Source organism: Lithobates pipiens, unplaced genomic scaffold, assembly GCF_037356315.1.
Source record: "Lithobates pipiens isolate NorthernLeopardFrog02 unplaced genomic scaffold, aLitPip1_a1.2 Scaffold_3, whole genome shotgun sequence".
NCBI lineage: Eukaryota > Metazoa > Chordata > Amphibia > Anura > Ranidae > Lithobates > Lithobates pipiens.
This window is the reverse complement of record NW_027507790.1, coordinates 52,848,614-52,871,240: the sequence shown is the minus strand read 5'-3', so window position 1 is coordinate 52,871,240 and position 22,627 is coordinate 52,848,614. Positions and strand designations below refer to the sequence as shown.

General features: G+C 41.5%; 1 protein-coding gene across 7 annotated transcripts in view; it reads left to right on the top strand.

Annotated features, from left to right (window-relative positions):
- Positions 1 to 22,627, top strand: part of ARVCF (ARVCF delta catenin family member) — a 1,038,475-nt gene that overhangs the window by 943,880 nt on the left and 71,968 nt on the right. For 6 of the 7 annotated variants that reach the window (XM_077461693.1, XM_077461692.1, XM_077461696.1 and 3 more), the window contains 3 exons: positions 13,893 to 14,010; positions 16,039 to 16,210; positions 19,638 to 19,655. In XM_077461693.1, the coding sequence (XP_077317819.1) occupies positions 13,893 to 14,010; positions 16,039 to 16,210; positions 19,638 to 19,655 (308 nt within the window). The remainder of the gene's footprint in view (positions 1 to 13,892; positions 14,011 to 16,038; positions 16,211 to 19,637; positions 19,656 to 22,627) is intronic. The other variant, XM_077461694.1, reaches the window with a different exon arrangement.

The window sequence follows — 22,627 nt, the reverse complement described above, 5'->3', positions numbered from 1 at the left end:
ACTGAGAAATGCAACTCAAGTTTTTTTGAAAATGTGTGTGTGTGTGTGTGTGTGTATATATATGTATGCGTGTGTGAGTCCTACATCCTTATCGTTCGAACAACAAAGAACCCCTTAGGCAGTTTAATATTGAACTGCTTGTAGTCGTTCCTTATAACTGAGGTCCTCCAGCTCCCTTATTCACTTTGTTGCCCTTCTCTGTACTGTATCAAATGCATGGGCTAGCACAAAGGAGTCATTAACACAATAAAAGACCGACATCAACATTAATCTTACAAACCATTTATTAGATTTTAGCATAAAATATATTCTGGCCCTTGTGGTGTTCAAGTGGTAACCTGTTAATGAGTTATGAAAATTCAAATATGGAGCCATCTTGGCTATAATACAACAACCCAAATTTAAAACGTTGTCCATCCAGACAATGCTGGATGACAATTCCCTCACTAAACAACCCCATGACTATTCCATAAATAGTGGTGGGCAGGTGGGAGTCCCGGTCCTGAGGCAGACTGTCTAAGGCTAACGGCCGAACTGACCCATTATATCGCCTCCTGTTTCGCGGGCTACACTGCCCGCTGATTTTGTCCAATCGGCTGCTGTTGCTACAGATGCTGTAACCAATAGCAATCCTGCAAAATATGAAGCACACTAACATATTCCCCTTTTGCTCTCCCATGTTGGCCCTGCATATTGTATGGACCTGTCATTAGCGAAATCTAGATGCATCACGTCCACAGGTTTCCATCTGTTCAAATTACATCTCCCCTCATAGAATGTTAAAAGATTGGTCTGGCAAAAACAGTCTCTCATGAATCCATGGTAGTTATTACCAATGGTGCTATTTTCCCTGGCAAATTTTTGGATATGGCTTCTTAACATTCCTTATAGTAGTTTACATATTACTGGTGTTAGGATGGTCTGTAGTTTTCAGGTGTCTGTAGTCACCCTGAGTGTAAAACATCTAGTCCTAGTGATTTGTTCACATTCAGTTTTTCTAGTAGGGTCCTAAAACAGTGGTCATCAGCCCTGTCCTCTGGGCATACTAACAGGCCAGGTTTGCAAGATAACTGAAATACATCACAGGTGATATCATTTGCTGCTCAGTGATTGCAGTATTCTAGTCTGCATCTCCCCAAGGTAATACATAAAACCTGGCCTGTTAATGGACCCTGAGGACAGGGTTGATGACCACTGCCCTAAAAGGACCATGTCCTTTTAGAGCAGAGTGGAGAGAGTGTGTCTCTTCTGTGAGTAATTTGTGTGTATAAATTCCTATATTGCTATTGCTGCTTGATTGAATTACCAACTTAGGTTATCCAGGCTATTAAAACATAGTAAATTGACCTTCAAAAAAAGGTGACACTGGGCCTTAAAGCATTTGTTACCCCAACATTTCATATTCCTGATATGTGCCTGCAGTACCATGCATTTGTATGAAAAAGTATCCTGTTCTCCTTTACTCCTTTCTTTGTGTAAAATCTCTGGTGTTCTTGTCTGTCCCTCTGCATTCCTATTAAAAACTGGCCACACTAAGCAGAACACATTGTGGTCAGTTCTCTAGCTGTGTTGGGAACTCTGCCTCCTCTCCTCCAATGATCAGACTTGTCCAGACACCCACCCCTCCTGCAGAGCCATTAATGCAGCTGAGAACAGAGGGAAGGTTATAAAAATAAAAGGTGGAAGAAAAGGTATTTTTGGTGTGTGTGTGTGTGTGTGTGTGTGTGTGTGTGTGTGTGTGTGTGTGTGTGTGTTTTTTGTTTTTTTTATCTACACACAAATGTTTTGCCTTTTAATTTCTATTTCAAACTGAATGTGTTGTTTTACTAGGTGTTTGTTTACAGTCACTTTAAGTTCACCCTCTGCAAGGGATATAGATGAAAAAATTGTATTTTCTATTTTCCACTTGAGTGAAAAATGTATAATTCTTTAGTCCTATACATAATAAATGAAGAAAACACTGCATGTGCTGCCACTGATGATTATACATGGTTGGTGTTTACATCTCTCCCTGACCGAAGGGGGGGGGGGGGGGGCTTCAGAATTCTCTGCTTATAGACTCCTGAGATACAATAAAAACATTTTTTTTTTTTGATTCTGATAATAAAATTTAAACACAATTCATCCCAGTCAACAATAAGACTTTTACCTAAAAAAAATAAAAAAAATCTTAAAAACATTATATCACCTATTCACTATGTTGCTGAACAATTGAAAGCAGAATTAAACTCAGAAAAAAAGTTGACAGGTAAATATTTTATGGCAGAAGAGACTTTATTGGTCCCTTATGTTATAACTGCCTTGCCCTGCCTGAAAGTGTTAATGTATGCTGAGCCACACATGCGCAGTTCAGCGTATGTTTATGGCACCGACCTGTGCCATGATATTGTGACTCATTGTAGTTCAGCCAATCAAGTAGCCAAAGAGCCCAAACCCCAAAGGAAGACCAGAAGAGGATGGAAGCACCCATGACAGCTAAGAGCGCTAAAATCTCAGCGCTGGAGGGCATTGCTTGGAAATATATATATATATATATATATATATATATATATATATATATATATATATATATATATATATATATATATATATATATATATATATATATATATATATATATATATATTTTTATATATATATATATATATATATGTGGCACATAGGAGAACATAAAGCTTCTGGGGGCCATTTAAAAAAAAAAAAATGTCCAGGATCAATTGATTGTACAAAACGCTCAAATGCTTTCTCTACAATGTAATCCAATTCTCAAAGTTTGAAACATTTCAATAAAAATACATTGTTTGCTTATTTCATCTTCTATCAATGTTGCAATTACTTGTCAGTAGGAGAAAATTTTTAATCGGGGATACTAGGTCTGACTTGTATATGCCCAATTCTTATTTTATCCATAGGAAAACGGTGGTGCAATGTATTGTTACACTACCTAGGTTTATTATGATTAGAAAAACTTTACACTATCGAGTTTTTTATTTTTTATTTTTGTTACAAAAAGTTTGCTAATTCAATAGGATATTTCTCACGTGCAGCATGGGTTTACTTCGAAGTACACCCCAAAACGCATGGGAATGTGGGATGCACCTCTCCCTCCCCCGAATACCCCAACAGAGACCACTAAAGACACTCAACAACTTTGTTTGGCATATAATTGGCCACGGCATGTTTATTGGTGTAATAAACAAATTTTAACGTAATTTTAATCATTTTTATTCATGAAAATTCTTAACTTGTAAATAGTAAGTACAAAAACAGCTCAGTCTTAAAGGACTCGAGCAATGCGGAATATCTTCTAAACACAAGTCCCCTCTTTAAATTTAAAGGCTGATGATCCACATATACATGCCTGCAACAAGGGTGGGAGCTTGTTGCTGACTCTGACCAACTGGTAGAGCTGCACTATTCTGGCTAAAATGAGAATTACAATTGTTTTGCTTAGACGATAGATCATGATTCTCTCACCATAACGTCATCTTTCACATTAAAACAAACAAAAGTTGGGCTAACGTTTACTGTGTTTTTTTTTTTTTTTTTTTTTTTTTTTTTTTTTTTTTTAATTCATTGAAGTGGCTTTTCGGGCTATAGCCCCAAATCTAGAGCCCCTAGCCCAGAGTCTCTGCAGGGGTCCCCAAGGGAAGGGGAGGCTCTCCGGGGACCCTGATTTAAGGGGGAGGCTCTCCGGGGACCCTGATACAAGGGGTTGGCATCTCTGGGGACCCTGATACAAGGGGTTGGCATCTCTGGGGACCCTGATACAAGGGGTTGGCATCTCTGGGGACCCTGATACAAGGGGGAGGCATCTCTGGGGACCCTGATACAAGGGGGAGGCATCTCTGAGGATACACACGTGTATATTACTGTATATACATGTTATACCTGTCCAAGCGTATGACTTTCTTTATCTTTTGTAGACCTAGCAATGCCCCTGCCGCTGGGCAAATACATACAGTGTGACATCAAATATTTCAGCAATTGACATTTTATTCCTTAGGGTCTCTGCTAAATTATATATGTTTGGGGGTTCCGAGTAATTTTCGAGCAAAAAATATTGATTTGAACTTAAATGTCAGAAAAAGATTTAGGGCTCTTTCACAATAATCAGTGGCGAAGGTGATCGGGTCCTATCACTTCCTTGGCATATCGCCAAAGCACTTTTCTGCACGAGTGAGGCTAAGATGGCCCCCACCTGTCTCCATACCATAGCAGGGCGAAAGCGATGTCAAAACGTCACTTCCGCCCAGAAGTCTTAAAGGCACATTTTTTTCAATGTCCATTTTTTTTCACATGACTATTTATTTTTTATTGCATTTAAGTCCACATATGAGATCTGAGGTCTTTTTGGACCCAGATCTCATATTGAAGAGGTTCTGTCATGCTTTTTTCTATTACAAGGGATGTTTACATTCCTTGTAATGGGAGAAATAAGTGGCCCAAATTCTTCTTCAAAAAAGTGTAAAAATACATTTTTTTTTATTTTTTATAGCGCCCCGTCCCGACAAGCTCGCTCACAGAAGCGAAAGCATATGTGAGTAGCTCCTGCTTATGAAAACTGTGGTCAAGCCACACGCGTGAGGTATTGCCACGATCGCTGGAGCGAGAGCAATAAATTTAGCCCTAGACCTCCTCTGTAACTCAAAACATGCAACCTGTAGAATTGTTTTTTTGAACATTGCCTATGGATATTTTTAAGGATAGAAGTTTGACACCATTCTACGAGCAGGCGCAATTTTGACGTGTGACATGTTGGGTATCAATTTACTCGGCATAACGTTCTTTCACAATATAAAAAAAAAAGACTAACTTTACAGTTGTGTGTTGTTTTTTGGAAAAAAAAATAAGTTAAAAAAAGTTAAAAAGCGAATATGGTGGGACAAAATATTGCAACGACCGTCATTTTATTCTCTAGGGTGTTAGAAAAAAAATGTATAATGTTTGGGGGTTCTGAGTAATTTTCTAGCAAAAAGTGTTTTTAACTTATAAATACAGTCTGAAAAAGAGGCCCGGTGGTTAATTATGCAGCTCTACCAACTGGCGGAAATAAAAATCCCCCGCGGCCAACTTGATATACTGAGCGCCTTTCTGTAATGTTATATCGGGTGATAGATATATATATATATATATATATATATATATATATCACCCGATATAACATTACAGAAAGGCGCTCAGTATATCAAGTTGGCCGCGTGGGATTTTTTTTTTCTAATTAATATAATTTTTTTTTTATAAAAAAATTTTTTGGTTAAAAAAAATCGCTATATATTTATATAGATTTTGTTTTTTGCAAAAGTTATAGCGTCTGCAAAATAGGGGATCAATTTAAAGATTATGATTATTTCTATATTTTTTTTTTTTACTAGTAATTGTGGGAATGCGGCGGACAGATCGGACACATTTGACACTTTTTTTGGGACTAGTGACATTAGTGATCAGCTAAAAATATGCACTGTTCACTGTATGAATGACACTGGCAGGGAAGGGATTAACTAGGGAGCGATCCCACTGTGAGAACACAATAGCAAAGCAGGGCAGGTTGCTGTACCAACATTGGATTGTTAGTACAGCAGATCCGACCTGAGCTGTCAGTTTTTTTCATTCAACCTGCTGGGATGAAAGAAAAATAAATGGTAGTGCGCACGAGGCTTTAAGAAGTAACAATCTCTCAACCTGTGGGCAAACAATGATTGAATTGCTCCATACTGCAAGACTGATCCTGTAAATTGCTGGCCCGCGACTCACTATCCATTGTCTTCTGATACGTGGTCTAGTATGATCCATTGTCTTCCCATTAGGTTTTTTTTCATTCTCTGTCTCCAGAATAGCAGAAGAAAAGCCGTGTGTGTGAGAATGAGTCAGTGCTCTGCCTCTCCTAATAATCATGATTAATGGAGAGTTTGTCTCCCAAAGAAAGTGTCTGGGAATTAGAGCTTTCACAATGAATTGCATTCATGCCTTATCAGCCCTGCAATCTGCATAACATTTTATTTGGGTGACTTTTTTCTATTCTTTTCCTATCAAGGTGGCCTTGGGAGAATGAATTTGTCATTTTATGGAGTCAGAGTGTACGCAGATGTCAGCTCAGTGCTGGTAAAAATCTTCAATGCTAATCCGGCTTTATTCAGACACAAACCTTTAGAATAAAGAAGTCAGATCATGGAGTTAAAGAGAAATGTGTGAGATCTGTGATGTTCAAGTAAAACAAAAAAAAATCCAAAGCTTGCGCCCTGTGGTCTTCTATCCAAATTTAGCTTGTTCTAATGATACGGTATCCAAATGTCTCCAAAGCACTTTTCTGCATACGATTGCCCTTTTGGTGGCTTGGACTATTGTAAGATCTGCTTGGAAGGTCATTATACTGTAGTTCAATGATGGTGGCCAAATTTAGTTTTTTAGTCCTTCAGTTCATAGTCCATATAAAAAGATTATAGCAATGTGATAGATTGTGTAGTCCTAAAATGTCCATCCACAAGGGGATTAGAGGCAAAAGCCAGTAGGAGCTACAGTATATAAAAGAGAGGCACTTCTAAGTGTAGCATAATGGTTACATTTAATGGCAGTACAACATTTAGTAACTCATTTGGTTGAGGATTAAAACAAGCTCATCTAAGTATGCAGGCATCCGGGGTAAAGCTGTCCACGTAGACCATCCCCCGAACCACCAGGTCTCACCCCTGTCAGTCTGCAATCGTGACCGGGAAGACTACCCTGCAGTAGAGCGATCTGAAAGTGAGGCTTGATATGGACAGCTTTAAGCCACTTTCACACTAGGGCGGGGGTCATCTGTCGGTAAATTGCTGCCATTTTTGGCGGCGCCTTACTGTAGTTTAACTGCACTAATCAGCCGATAGCGGGGTACTTTTAACCCTCGCTAGAGGCCGAAGAAGGGTTTATTGCACCCGCAAAGCTCCAAAGCCTGAAAAGCAATTTGGCAGTGATGCCCATGCATTTCAATGGGCAGGTGCACCCCACAGATGCTGCTTGCAGGACTTTTTTTTTCAGCGTCCTTCCAGCGCACCGCCCCAGTGTGAAAGCACTCGGGCTCCCACACTGGAGTGACAGGAGAGGCTCTTTTACAGACTTTGCAGGCGCTATTTTTAGCGCTAAAATGCCTGTTAAGTGCCTCAGTGTGAAAGTAGCCTTACCCCCAGATGCCTGTTGTAGATGTGTCTTAATCATCAACCATGCGAGTTGCTAAATGTTGAACCTTCATTAAATGTAACCATATTACTAAACTTAGAGGCGCCTCATCTTTTACTCTCAGTTGTGACATGACCCTACTTGTATATCAAACCATCGCTTGTACATCAAGTCAAAATGGATTTAAAAATGTTGCTGGTCTTGCAAAATGCTCTCAAACTAAGGTTTTACTGTATTACATTTCTGTTTTTGGGTTTACCACTGTAACTGGATAAAGAAGAAAAATTCTGATCTGCTGCAGGGCCACTATTGGCATCACTTTTATGCAGGGATTTTTTATTGTATGTATGACCAGACGAGTCCACAGTTTAATTTTCATAGGTCTGCGAAGATAAAATGGCATCTGGGATCTGTGGTGAATTAGGAGTAGGAGAACAGGGCATCGTTTCTGAACATTTCATTCCTCCTCTGTTGTAGAGAAAGCCGCCGCTGTCTTTAATTTGCTGTTGTGTATGTTGAACTTCTTGCATGTATAAATAATGCAGTGTTTCTAAGAGAGGAGATGTAACCTAGTTACACACAGCCTAATACTTTACAAGCCATGTATATGGTGTAATGGAAGACCCTGCATAGTGGATAAATGATCCATCTATTATTGGGACGATTGACAAGGGATTGTGTATTCAAGGCATTGGAAAGGCAACTATCTGAGACGTTGTCTTCAATAGAAATATCTCACTTGGTGGTTTGGCCCATGTTGTATGTCAGATTTAGCAGGCTATCGCTGTATCCACAACGGGGTCAAACATTTCTCATAGCAATTTCAATGAAGCTGCTTGACGCTCTCTCCCACTCTAATGCCGGGTGCGCGGTGTTCCACTACCTATATTTGCAGGCATGATGGGCTGTAATGTCATAAGAGGCATGCCCCTGGTGACCCCGCCCCATGCCAATATAAGTAGTGGCTCACTGCGCAATGGCTCCCCCCCCCCCCGCCCCAAAGCACCCCCCCATGCATTTTTTTTTTCTTTTACATTGTGCATGGATGCCCCCCTAAAGATTTATAGCAGACACAGTGCCTGGTATTGTCTTGGATCAAAGTGGAATCCCTGTTCATTTAAGTCGCATTTCGGACTTAAAGTCACAGGGCAGAGTAGTACAACTGTCGTGTCATACCAGTGTAAACCCAGCCTTGGGCATGAGCTCGGGCGTGTTCAGCAGACGCAAGTCCAAATCGCCTACCTGAGCTAAGAAGGAAACTGTCAAAGCCAACAACTCATAGGCAGAGGAGGCCTCACAGCCAAACGCATACATCCCCCTCCCCCCCCCCCCCATGCATATACTTGGCTGCAGGGTCTGAATTACCTGTGCTGCCAATGACTAGCTGTCAACTCTGACTCGTGCTCCACACCTAAGCTCGTACTACTGTTCATCCAGCCCTATGAAGAGTGATCCATACAGCAACACAAGTATAAACAGGCCTTTTAATGTTAGTTTAAAAAACATATTGCAAATTTTTTTGCTGCTTTTAAAGTAGACAAAAAATGCGGGGGGGATATTCAGTACATCTCTCCAATACATGCATATTTCTCCATGTTTTGTCTTTTTAAAAAATGGCTGCAAGTAAGTAAAATACCTATTGATCTACTATAAATCAGCCAAGCTTGCAGCTTCCACTCTGCCGGTATAGAACTGAAATTCCAGAATTATCTGCACTTCCTAGATCGGTTCCAAGCACTACAGTACCCTCCCTTCATGTTCTGGGGAGGTGTTCTGTAGTCCCAAACCACTTCTACTCCTTGGATGATAATGTTGTTCCTCCATAGAGTAGAGATGCGTGAGTGATGTTATCCTAGGACAGGAAAGTCGTTACTGTCTGGGTCATCAGGTTAAACCTGAATCTAAGGACAGGTACCGTATATACTCGAGTATAAGCCGAGATTTTCAGCCTCTTTTTTGAGGCTGAAAGTGCCCCCCTCGGCTTATACTCGAGTCATCGCTGTCTGCCCGCTCGATCAGCGTGTCGAGCAGACAGACAGCGGCCATTCTGATTCAAAAGCCGCGCCTCCGGCTCCCCCTTCGCCTGTGATAGGCGGAACACTGAATTTCCCAGCAGCCTGTGTTCCGCCTATCACGGACTTCGTATCATCCTCGTACTACGGACGAGGATGATACGACGTCTGTGATAGGCGGAACACAGGCTGCTGGGAAATTCAGTGTTCCGCCTATCACAGGCGAAGGCGGCGGCGCAGCTTTTGAATTTTACAATGGCCGCCGACGAACGAAGAGGGCACGGGACGGAGGCAAGGCACAGGACGGCACGGCACGGGACGGGACGGGACGGGACCGGAGGCAAGGCACGGCGGCGAGGCACGGCGGCGAGGCACGGCGGCGAGGCACGGAGGCAAGGAGGCTCGGCACGGGACGGAGGCTCGGGACAAAGGCTCAGGACACAGGTAGGCTGGACACACACACACACACACACACACACACACACACACACACACACACACACACGGATACACACACACACACAGGGATGGATGGATGGATGGAGACACACACACACAGGGATGGACGGACACACAGGGATGGACGGACACACAGGGATGGACGGACACACAGGGATGGACGGACACACACACAGGGATGGACAGGCATGTCTTACCCTCGGCTTATACACGAGTCAATAAGTTTGCCAGTTTTTTTGGGGGTAAATTGGGGGCCTCGGCTTATATTCGGGTCGGCCTATACTCGAGTATATACGGTAATATAATCACATTTAAAAGGGCCGCTTTTAATTATGAGATTCTTTGTACTGGCTGGAGCTAAAATCTTCCATGAGTAGTGTTACCGATTCATGATAAAAATTAAGCCTTGCATTGAGAACTATTTCATGCAATATTTATGTATGTAAATTTAGCATACTGATACCGAAATTATCCTGAGAGAAATAATAAACAATGAGTTTAGTTCTGCGATCCGAAGCCACATGCCACCTTTCATTGCTTAGCTCAGTGCAGGTCTGGAGCACAGGGTTTAATGCATGTACAAGTGCCACTCTTAGCAGTCCTGCAGAAGCGTCAATAAAGCAACTGGTTTATTGAGTTGGGAACAAAGAAACGATCCCCTCTTATTTTTCCCCTCCAGCAATCGTGCTCCTGGGCATCTTCCCCTCCCCCAGTCAAAGTGCCCTTCCTCTGCCTGTATCACCCCCACCCCCAGTTAGCTTCTGCTCAGCTGTTACTGTAATTTTTTTTTATCCAACTGCGAGTATGCAATGGTGGGAAATGTGCACCTTATCCCCAGTGCGGTTCCCCTCACTTACCAGACTTGCCTTAAAATCCAGCATTGCTCATTTTTTACCCATGGGGGGCTGTCATGGATACACCCCCATGGGTGAGTCAGCAGATGGCAGATGAAAACATGCAGCATTTTCCACAAGTGGGGGGGGGGGGGGGGCTGGTTAGTCACAGCAGAAACCGTTCAGCAGGTGTGGCCAATGGGTGTCCAGCGGCACCCAAACCCCCCCTGGTGCTGGAACTGGTGCGTGCTCGCTCCCAAGCCAACACTCTGGATCCAGAAGACAGTGTGGCTCAGCCCTCTAGCCCCCCCCCCCCCCTGCTCCCAACTCGCTGATTGTGATTGACAGCAGTGGAAGCCAATGACTCCTGCAACTCAGCCAGTCAGAAGGAAGAGCCTAAGGTCTCATGCACGTTGGTGGATCAGGATCATTATTGGGTAAATATTAGGGGGGGGCTGAGGAGGCCTCCGCACACCGAAGGTTTATTACCTGAATGCATTTTAGTTTAATAAAAACCTTTAGCCTTTACAACCACTTTAAGGCAGGCAGAGGTACCACAGCTGCCTAAACCAATGAGTAATTGAAGGCAATAGAAAAAAAGCTATAACCAGTAAGCAAACTGCTAGTTTTTATGTGTAGATTCCCAGCTCCGATTTGTTGGTGGTTCCCTAAACCAAAAAATTGTATCACATACAAATAGAAGAGAAATGGTATACAGAACCATTATGAACCAGCCATTTTGTTGCTTGGATGCTACATACTATGAGGCTACAGTACTGGGACAGTTGAACAGAGCTGCCGCATTCGTTTATTGTGGAGAGACTTTACCCATCACCCACACACGTTAATACAATTCACAGATTTTATTACTGCTGTAGTTGTGTCATAGTGAGACCTTGATTGTATCTGTTCAAGAAGCCAGATTGCCCACAATGTATGTACTATGTAGGACTGGTTTAGATAAATGGCTTGTTCCTGGCTGAAATGGGTGCAGTAGAACGTTTTGTGGTTTCATTTGCTATAGTTAATGCAGTCTTGCTTTTAATGCAAACAGTATTTCTTTTTTGATGGTATAGTGCGGTGACCCCCCACCCCTCCCTTTCTTACCTGAATCATGGGGTGGTTCTTACTGTATCCCTTTTTGTGTTTGTTGCTTTTGTTTTTGCTGGGTTTTCTTGTGAGTGTAAGAACAGCTGTGGCTGTAAAGGCCATCTATTCACATGATAGGAAAACTAAAGCCTAGTACACATGCCCCGAATGTCTGCTGGTTTCTATTGAACCGACCGACATTTGACCTGTGTGTATGGTAGCCAGTCCCATTCGATCGGCTTCTGTGGAAAGGTCATAACCAAAAACGGTCTACCACCCAGCTCGCCCGATCAGCACTCTCAGCCAGTGGCTGAGAGCGCTGACAGGAATGTTCTGGTAGGGGGCGATTCCCCTGTCAGAACACAATAGCACAGCAGGGGAGAACGCTGTACCAACATCGGATTCATACAGTGGCTCCAACCTAAGCTGTGAGTTTTTTTTTTTTTTTTTTTTCGTTCAACCTGCTGGGTACTATCTACACAGCAATTGTGGTTCTGCAGTGGACGATGGGTCTCGTATATTGCAATACAAGTGTGGTATAGTCCACTGTTCATCCAGCTCCGTCATGGTAGGTCCAAACTTCCATACCAACCTGGAGCTGGGGAAGAGTCTACAGTAGCCTGTACATTGCATCTGCACTGCACTAGTCATGATGCACTGGACCTTGCAGAACATTGCAATACAGGGGTGCCCAACCTTTTGAAGCTACTTGGTAGCCAGTCGCGGGTCACAATGAGTTGAGTGGGTGAATGACAGGTCCATGTCCACTCTGCACATGCGGAGTGGACACTACCACAGCCAGTTCTACCTCTACAGGCCCTCCATTTGGTCTGCCCAAACAGAAGAGGATGGATCCCATTCTGTTTTGGAGGTAGGCAGATGTAAGCAGACACAAGTTCATCATAAAGGTGAATGGAGGAGTCTGGGTCCACTTGTCTGTTTTTCAGGTGGACCCAATCGGACCGATTGTATGAAAGGGGCCTAAGAATTCTTTCACACTGATGTGCTGCAATTTGTATGCACCATGAGTGCAGCGCAGTGCACCTGTGGCTTTCTTGCACGTTAGCTGCATTTTGCCATAGACTTCTGTTATACCCTGCAGGTGTGATACACTTTCTGAAATTGCACCAAAACTCCTGCATTCAGGAGTTTCAGTGCACTTTCAGAAAATGCACCAAACCTGTAACAGAAGTCTATGGCTCAGGACCGGTAACCTGCAGGTGCATTGTGCTGCACTTGCGGATCGGTTTGAAAACAGCCCAGCGTAACCAGTGCAGCACTAGAACAGATATGCCCATTGCTATGTGATTTTATTTAACAAAAAAAACTTACCTTTCAACACAATCTTCACTTCAGGAATCAACCTGCAGCTATTGCTGGCTGTTCTTGTCTAAGGCAGAGTGCATTTGGGATCACTCCACCTCTGCATGCTTCCGCTACCGTCAGCTCCATTCTCAACGCTAATGCTCTGTGATGATGAGTCAAGAACCCACAATCTGGGCTTGCCAACCTGCCATCCCAGAGAAGGAGATCATGGGCCACATCAGAGGGCTCTGCAGACCACATGTGGCCCATGGGCCTGCGGCTGGGAACCCCTGATGTAATAAGCACTTTTTTTTTTTTTTTTTTATTTGGATGTATTGATTACATTTTTTGCCAGCGATGGACTATGCCTTTTGATAAAACAATTTTGTAATGTACATTTAGCCTTTAGGTTCTGTATACCATTTCTCTTTTCTTTTTGTATTTTTTTTTTTTTTTTTTAAGAATAGGCAGTTGCCAAGGTGGACTTAAGATGTCTGCTATAATTATTAGACTGCCTGCCTAATTGTCTTAAATCTTCACAATAGTTGGTATTGTACTTGCATCTCCCAGTGTCAGTTTAAACGATTAATACTAATATTTATAGTACTTAATAATTTATAGTAATAATATTAATAGTACTTCATCAAAAGAAACTATACTTTTTTTTTTTTTTTTTTTAAACCAATAGCCATTTATCAACTAGGTCTTCCATAACACCATTTGTAAATGAACCTGAACTGCCTGAATGCTGATAGCTGTGTGTAACTAAGATGTTCGGTCTCTGTAATGAATGGGGTAGGTCATTGTCGCTCTGAGTTTTCAGGCCTGTTTTTTTAGCACAGCAACAGTAAGGGCAAACCTAGTTCTAAACTGATGTTGTGAAGATAAAAAAATACTATTACTAGCCTATCAAAAATGATGATCATTGTCCTTTTCATTGCTGCGGAGAAAGTGATGGTTTTACATAATACTTTTATACTAATTAAATGTATAACAAAGAATATGAGCGCTAACCTTACCATTTCTCTCCCTTGTTTGCTAGGAATGTGAGTTCAGATGGCGCAGAAGCTCGTAGGAGGCTGCGGGAGTGTGATGGGCTGGTGGACGCTTTACTACATGCGTTACAATCTGCTGTTAGTAAAAAGGACACAGACAACAAGGTGACCCTATTTCTCCTGGTATTGTTGGTACATTACATGGGACGGTTAGAAAGGGAAAGTAATCATGTATTTTTAGAGGGCATATTTTGATTTGTTACTGCTGTTTTCCTGGCAGCTATACAATGTGTCTCACTTTTCTTTGCTTCACCGCCACTCCATTCAGGTGACATGAGCAGGAGAAGCCACCCTGTGTAACCAATGAGTTGTGCAAATAGTAGCTTACACTGAACACTGGACTCTCCCCGTGTGACAATGCTGGTCCTTAGTGATGACCCCAGTGGTGTCAAATGGTGTAAATCGTATTCTCCTCCATACTGGGTATTTTTTCTTTTTTTTCCTTTTAACTGAATGGAGTGGTGGAGGAGTGAAGGCAAGGTTTCTTTGCTCTACGTTTCATTTTTTTTTTTATGTATTATGTTTAATGCAAGAGATTGTAGATTAGCCAATGGAGTCTAGGCAGATATTGCATTACTATTATTCTTCATGGCTACTTCGCAACTTCTGAGATAAGATATCAGAAACACCGGGTGTGCCCTGTTTAAAGAGTAAGCAGACTCATAAACAGGTGAGGTTATTAATGAAAAATATATTTTTGTAGACTTGAGAAAAACATAAGATCTTCTTGGGACACTATGAACGTTGGTATTGTAAAAATCATAGGCTGATATGGCCCACATAAGTTCATATCAAGCCATACAACATCCTTTTAGTCTTTGTTTCTCTAAAATTTCAAAGCTAAAATATTGCCAGCATGAGTCTGACTTATTGAGAGCGTTGAACCTTCTACTATGTTTCTAGATTGTGAAAGAATGGAGCATTAAGAGAAAATTCACTCACCTGAAGAGATTATAAACTGCATGATTATAGTGTCTTCATTATACCATGCCCGAGAGCCAAGTGCTTCCATTGGGTCTATGTGCTGTCTAACCCTTTTCTACAGGCGGTAGTCAGCTCTTTAAAAGTTTGGCTGTCATGGTGATCATGTGATTAAGAGGCCATTCCAGTGGCTCCAATTCTTAAACAGCTACTGGGAGTTGGTGACTGTACAGTCAATGATGGTGGTGCAGAGGGTGCACACTCAAAGCACAGAACGGCAATACCAACTGTACGCATGTATGTGGCCGCTCACGTTTTAAATTTGAACATATTTTCATACACCTGGGTTTAAGGGGTGATGTTGTCAATCTGCGGCTTTCCATACACCAGCGGGTTGAATGAAAGAAAATGTCTTGATTCCTCCGTCCACAAACTCGATGTGGATGGTGGCTTTCCTCCAGCTATGCTATTGTATTCTGGAAGAGGAGAGACTTTCCCACCATCAGAATACACGGACTATAGCGGGTGGCGCTGGTTGTATACAAATTGTTTGAATTTCAATCCCATGTATGGCTGGCTTTAAAGTGGTTGTATGCCCTGGGAAAAAAAACAAAAACAAACTGTAAGGCAAAGGCATAATGAGCTAGTATACACCACATGCTCATTATGAAATGCTTACGATGAATATCTCCTAAACCGTAAAAGGTTAAGGAGATATTCATTTTACCTACAGATAAGGCTGCTTATAGGCTTACCTGTACGTAAAAATGCGCAATCGGGGTGTACAACCGCTTTAAGTAGAATACCTGAACCTTAGCTTTCAGCACTGTGAATTAACACATAATGAGAATTATTATTATACAGGATTCATATAGTGGCAACAATTTACGCAACACTTTACAATATAAATAAGTGTAGCAGGAAGTATAGTATACAATAATTCTAGCGATTATATCGCAGTAGTTTCCAGTTCATTGTGATATGAGGCTTGGTAATGATGAAAATAGATACTTGTATTTAATACTGTATTCATAGGCCCTAGGGATCATTGCGCACAATGTGTGTGAACTAAGCTGTGTTTGCATAAGCATTTTAGAATGAAACTGTGAGCAGATTTTAACAATTGACATGTGTTGCCTGTTGTGTTTTTCACATTTCATCACTTAAAAAAGGTGTTCAGTATATAATGTTATTTTTATCCTTTTCTTCCAGTCTGTGGAAAACTGTGTGTGTATCATGCGTAACCTTTCTTATCACGTCCACAAAGAGGTGCCGGGAGCAGACAGATTCCATGACTTGGACAGTACAATGCAAAGCGGGATTGGCGGACAGCAAAAGAAAAAGAAAGATGATGCTGGTTGCTTTGGAGGCAAAAAAGCTAAAGGTAACTGAGGGGTAACCATGTAAGCTGCCTTTTCAAACTCGCGAGCATCACTTCCTGCATTCCCAACACATGCAGTACTGTCATTTCCATGCATTGTTCTTTTTTATCCCTGTTCACTAAAGGTTTTAGCACATGGCTCTGCAGAATTTATCATATACATGTTATATTGTCAATTTTAGCACTATGCTGTATGCCAGTTAACATTGTTATCATATAAAAATATAATTGGCTACTGTCCATTAGGGGGTAGTGCGACCTGGTACCACAGAGACTGGATATCAATACGTAAAATGGAGGCATACATGTTAAATTTATTTTAACATTTTGATGCAATAAAAAAGTTAAAAATGAATGCAGGTAAAATAACCCACGCAGGTTTATGAATTGACTTGTAGGGTCTTATATGAATTAATGGCAGGTGGGTAATTGTGTTCAGAGTGTTCATATGTACAGACTTGTCTCCTGACCGAATAAGCTCTGCTGTGTCCCTTTACAATGCATATTTATGCTTGTAGAAATGATGTACTTTACTGTACATTTTTAGGTTGTTAAGGCACGCTCAGTCGTTATACAGAATAGTATTTCGACAGTAATGAATTATGGAGCTGATAATGATCTATTTGCTCACAAGTTAAACAGAAGTGCTTGCCAGCCTCTGTTGTCTGTCACCCACCCCTAACTTGTTATCACCAACGCTTGGCCAAAGTCTGGCCTGCTTGGGCTTGCTCTGCCCGTGTTTGAAGAGGCCGCATTCCAGCTACATTCCTTGCCATGCTCTGTCGCAAGTGTGTTATGGCTCCTGTGTCTGTCTGTGGGTCTTGCCCCAGCCCCATTATAATGAATGACAGCACATTCACACAACTTAACCTAGTGTAGTCTGTATTACTGTACCAGTGTAATAATGGGGGGGGAAAAAGCAAGTAGCATGTTCTGTTATATAAGCCTAATGCAGGCTAGAAATTTAATTTACATGCTGCGCCCCAGCTATTTACTCAAATTTTAAATTACTATGGCTTGTTTTATTTATTTTGGTTACATTCATCTTTTGATCTTTTTCAATACCATGTTCATTACTTAAAATAAGACCACAGCAAAAAAATAGGGATTGGCAGTGTAGTATAGATTAATACATGGTGCATGTTGCTGTGGGTTACTGTGCGGCATTTTTTCTTCTGTGTTATAAAATAAAATCTAGTTGGGAAACCAAAACTTGTTTTCTAAAATGTAACAATTCCTGAGTGTGTAAGGAGCTGTGTTTTATAGTCATTTTGTAAACTTTCTAAAATCAATAGGCTGTTTTTACACATTAGTGCATAATTGAAAGTATAACTTAAATCAAACCTTTTTTTGATTTAGATATACCGGTACCTGGGTAAAGTTAGAACCTATCTGGGTCCTTTGTTTGCAGACCGTCTCTCTGGGACTGGAAGTGAAAAGAAATCTCCCCCATACGGGTGCAGACAGCAATAACAGCCCAACTCTTTCCAACACTACTAGAAAAAAAATGATTGCTCTTTGTGGGCTCCCAAAGTAGAGATTTCACCTTGCTGTCTGTGACCACAACAGTGGTTTTACAATCAAATAATTGCTATACAGTAAATACCTTTAAATACTGGTATGTCAGCTAATGACGAAAGCAACACTAAAGACGTTGAAAGCATTTTAAACCAAATGTTACTAAACTAATGATGAATGCAATTGGGAAAAGTAAAACCGACCATGGATGGATTTAATCTCAGCCGGTACAGTAGGGACCAGCCGAGATTTGATTCACCTAGGTCTATGGACAGGCTGATTATATCCAAGTTGGTCCATTGATCGACTTTGGTACAACCAGTATGTCAGACTTTTAGCATACAATTATTGCCAGCGGCTATAGCCAATAGCGGTAATCGCTGTTCTCCTGGCAGGGAGAGTTGTCCACTAATAGAAGAATGTATCCTCTAACACTTTTGTGACTAAGCTGATTACATTTACACCTAAACTTGTAACTAGTAATGTCAGCCATAGGGCTCTTTCACACGGAACAGATCCGTAATGATCCACCCTGTGGACGTCCGCTTGCTCAGCGGTGATCGCTCTGTAAATCCCCGCTGAGCAGGAAGATGACAGGTCCGTCTCTGCACACTGTGGACGGACGGACCTGTCAGAGCGCCGCTCTCCCCTATGGGAGATCGGATGACGACGGGCCGCAGAGTCCGTCCTCACCCGATCTGATCCGATGACTGATGTAAAAGTAGGTTTTTCCTCCGTCACACTTTTTCGAAGCAGGTCGGATGTCAGTGAACATGTCACCGCTGACATCCGACTCTCCATAGAGGTCTATGGAGCATCCGTTGAGGTCCACCTAAAAAACTGACAGGTCTGATCTGAACAGATCAGCTGTGTGAAAGAGGCCATAGACTGATTGAGATTTGGCTGGTTCAGCAGGAAGCAGACAAATTTTCGATCAGTCTATGGGCAGGCTGGTTGTAGTGAAGTTGATCCATCAGTTGACTTGGTACAACCCGCCTGTTGGATTCGTTTTCACCCGATCACTGCTGGTGACTATAGCTGTGAACAGAGATCATTGTATATGGTGGGGGGGAGCTCCCTGGGGGCAGAACACAATAGCGCTATGGGACAGATTCCCCCATTAATGTTTGTGTTGATCGGGGAATTGTGCAATTTTCTTTCCTTTGGCCTGTGTTTGAAAGACGGATAATTGCATAATGTATGGCCTGCTTAACTTTACAGAGTAGAAAATGGCTACTCCAACATCACCTTGCATAACCTTGCATAACGGAACATGGAACTTGTCCTGGCTTTTGTGGGTTTTTGTTTTTACTGGTCTAGTATAGATCTCTTATAGATGAGTAAGCCATGCATGCCAGCCATGGCACTGTTTATGAAGGAACTTTAGCAGTCTGACAGTTGAGCTTTTGTCCAAACTAATTTTTAGTTCTACTGTTTGCATTTTAGAAAACCCAGCTGTAGTGTAAAGCTACCCATACGCTAGTAGAATGTCAAACGAATGTTTGCACCAATATTTCTATGAATGTTCTCAGTACATTTGACTTACCAAATGTTTTGAAAGTAATTTGATATTTAGTTTGCTTTTAACATTCAGTTTGGGAGAGAATTGACTTTACCAAATGAAAACCACATTCACTGTTGGAAATTCATTTGTTCGAGGGAATTTTTTTCATTCTGCTGCTTTAATTTTCCTGTTGCTTCAATTGAAACCAACGTTTATTTGACCCCACTGATGAATGGAAAATCGATTCATTCTTGAAATTAAAAATTTCAAATAATTTCTACTAGTGTATGGCCAGCTTAAGGCCTCAGGTGTACATGTTTATAGATCTGCATTGTTGTGATTCATCTGCCTACTTTTCTCTATCCCTCCTGTAATTCACCTTTCTTCTCTTGCTTTCCTGCTTATTAGAGGAATGGTTTAACCAAGGTGAGTCTGTAGCTTCTTCTGCTTTACCCCACCTTCACCTTCCGTGTCTCTGTGATTTTATAGAGGATTCGATTTGGATTTATTTGCCAGGTCTGCTTGCTTACAGAACCAGCCATTTAATGCTTTTTTTTTTATTTTATTTTTTTTTTTTTTTTTTTTTTTGGGTTATACACCATAATTCAACTGGCAGTTTCTTTTATATAGAAAGACCTGCTTGTCTCTACTGACTTAATTTATTGTTGCAGGTGACAGGCCTGCACAGGCGCCAGCAAAATTCTGTTGCTGAGTCGCTGTTGCTAAAAGCCTGTTATTCTGGAATCCGGATAAGACAAAACTCTGGCACACTTTTTTTATCATTTTTTTTTTTTTTTATGATATTTATGCAACAACGAATTGAAACTGTTAGCCCTTGTACACACGGTCGGATATTCCGATGACAAAATCCGTTGGATTTTGTCCGAAAATTGTGTTGCATACACACGGTCGGACAAAGTTGTCGGAAAATCGGATTGTTCAGAACGTGGTGACGTTATTTCGTTAAGACGGGACTATGTTCAGGCTAGTAGCCAATAGCTTTGGTCTAGAATTTGATCTGAGCACGTGTGGCACTTTGTCCGATCTGAATTCTCTACAAACCATAGGACAAAGTCCAATCGGATCATGTTGTTGTAAAATTTTATAGCCCAGCTCTAAAACTTTGTCGGTCGGATATTCGGACGGAAACAGTCCGATGGGACCCACACATGGTCGGATTATACGATAACACGGTCGGATCGGACAATTTTCCGTCGGAATGTCCAACCATGTGTACAAGGGCTAAGGCTTCTAGGCAGTACACATGGGCATTTTTACTTAATCACTTAGTGGTATAAACCCAAAACTAAAAATGTAAAATATTGTAGCTGACCAATCCTTAGATGTGGTGGTTGCATCAGTTTTCTTTTTTAGGCTTATTTTACTCTGGTTTTACCTGATGATTTGGCCAGTAACACACCCTCCTGTATTATGCCTTGTACACACAGTTGGACTTTCCTACGACACAATCCGTCTGATTTTTTTTATCAACGGATTTTGGCCCACACGGTCGCACAAAGTTGTCGAAAAATCCGATCGTTCTGAACACGGTGACATAGAACGCGTATGACGGGACTATAAACGGGCCAGTAGCTTTCGTCTCGTAATTTATTCTGAGCATGCGTGGCACTTTGTCCGTTGGAATTTAAACAAACGGATTTTGTTGTCGAAAAATTTTAGATCCAGCTCTCAAACTTTGTGTGTCAGAAATTCAGACGGAAAAAGTCAGATGGAGCCCACACACAATCGAATTTTCTGACAACCCGATCCGATCACACATTTTCCCTCAAAGTCCGACCATGTGTATGGGGCATTAGAGTGCTCTCACTCTGGATGAATGAGAACAGGGGGCACCTTTGCACAACAGCATTGTCCATCTGGTGGAGGGGACTGTTGGATGTATTGGCGTATTTTGCCTAGCATATTTTTTGATTGATTACATTTGTGCAACTGTTTATGAAATGCATTTTTAGGAAGAAAAATACACTCCAATTAATTTTAGCACACACAAACGCAATTGAATACTATTTTTTTGGGGGGGGGGGGGAATATATGGGGTTGGGGCGATTAAATGGACACCAAGCGTGTGAAATCAATTTAAAGCTAACCATTAATTATGGACCTAGAATTATTGCTCTCACTCTGATGTTTGTGGCGATAACTCACGTGTAATGTTATCGCTGTTTAAATACAGGCCCTATGTTTGCGTTCATATGTGTTCGCAGAGGGGGTATTCTTTTGAATTTATTTTATTTTTATTACAATTACATTATAACTTTATTTATTTATTTTTCTATTTAACGTTTTTGCTGTCACAAGGGTGCTAACAAGCATAGTATGGGCAGCTAAGAGGTCCCCTTTATGGACACGTCAGGGATCCAACAGGTGCACTTATCAGGAGGTAGCCTGCAGCAACTTTTCATTCCTCTTTGCTATGACTGAATGCCAGCTCATTCTGAAGTGAGGAAGCCTTCTCCCCCCGTACCCTCCACACATTGCCATTGGCCATCAGGCTGCCCAACATAGTGATGCACCAATAGGAATTTGTCTCTTGGGCAAGGGAGGCATGTTGGAGGAATCTGGGGGAGGGTGTTCGGTGAGAGTGGCAATCTGAGACTGCCTAAAAGTGTCGGAACTTTGTCTTTTTAGAGTGGCCCAGCACTTGGACAAAGAAAATTGCTTCCGAGTGCCTGAACTTTATACCTTTTTTACTTTTCTACCACAGTCTTTAATACATAAATGGGAGTTCCTTATATACTCCATGTGCTCTGTTATCTTCAGGTTCTTGACTGCATTGATTTGAGAGCAATTGGCAGTGGAAGGATTAATTTAATTGTACATAGGCACTTAAAAATGGAGATTGATGCAAGTAAATAAACAAATTTCAGTGAAAAATAAAAAGGTGAATCTATCCTAATGATATAAATAATGTACATAGTACTGAATGCTGTTAATGCAGCTAATCAAGCACAATTATGCTTGATTACTTGTATACCTGGGTACAGCAGCCTAAAGGCCCATACACACGATCAGACTTTTTGACAACAAACATGCAAATTAGCTGTTTTGGAGCAACATCCAACCGTGTGTACGCTCCATCAGACAAACTTTTTTGGGTTTTAATCGGACTTTTGTTGGCTGTGCGAACGGACAAACTTTCTGCCAACAAAAGTCCGATGGAGCAAAGTCTGATCGAGTGTACAGAAAACCATAGGACTTTTGTACAAAGTACAAACAGGCATGCTCAGAACCAATGCAAAAGATCAGACAACAATACAGAAGTTGACCAAAGGTGGCGGTAAAGAGCAGAAAAACCATGTGATTTGGTGAAAGTTGGCTGAAAAAGTCCTGCTGTGTGTATGCAATACAAGTTCAGGGCCGACGCCCTTTGTACAAAA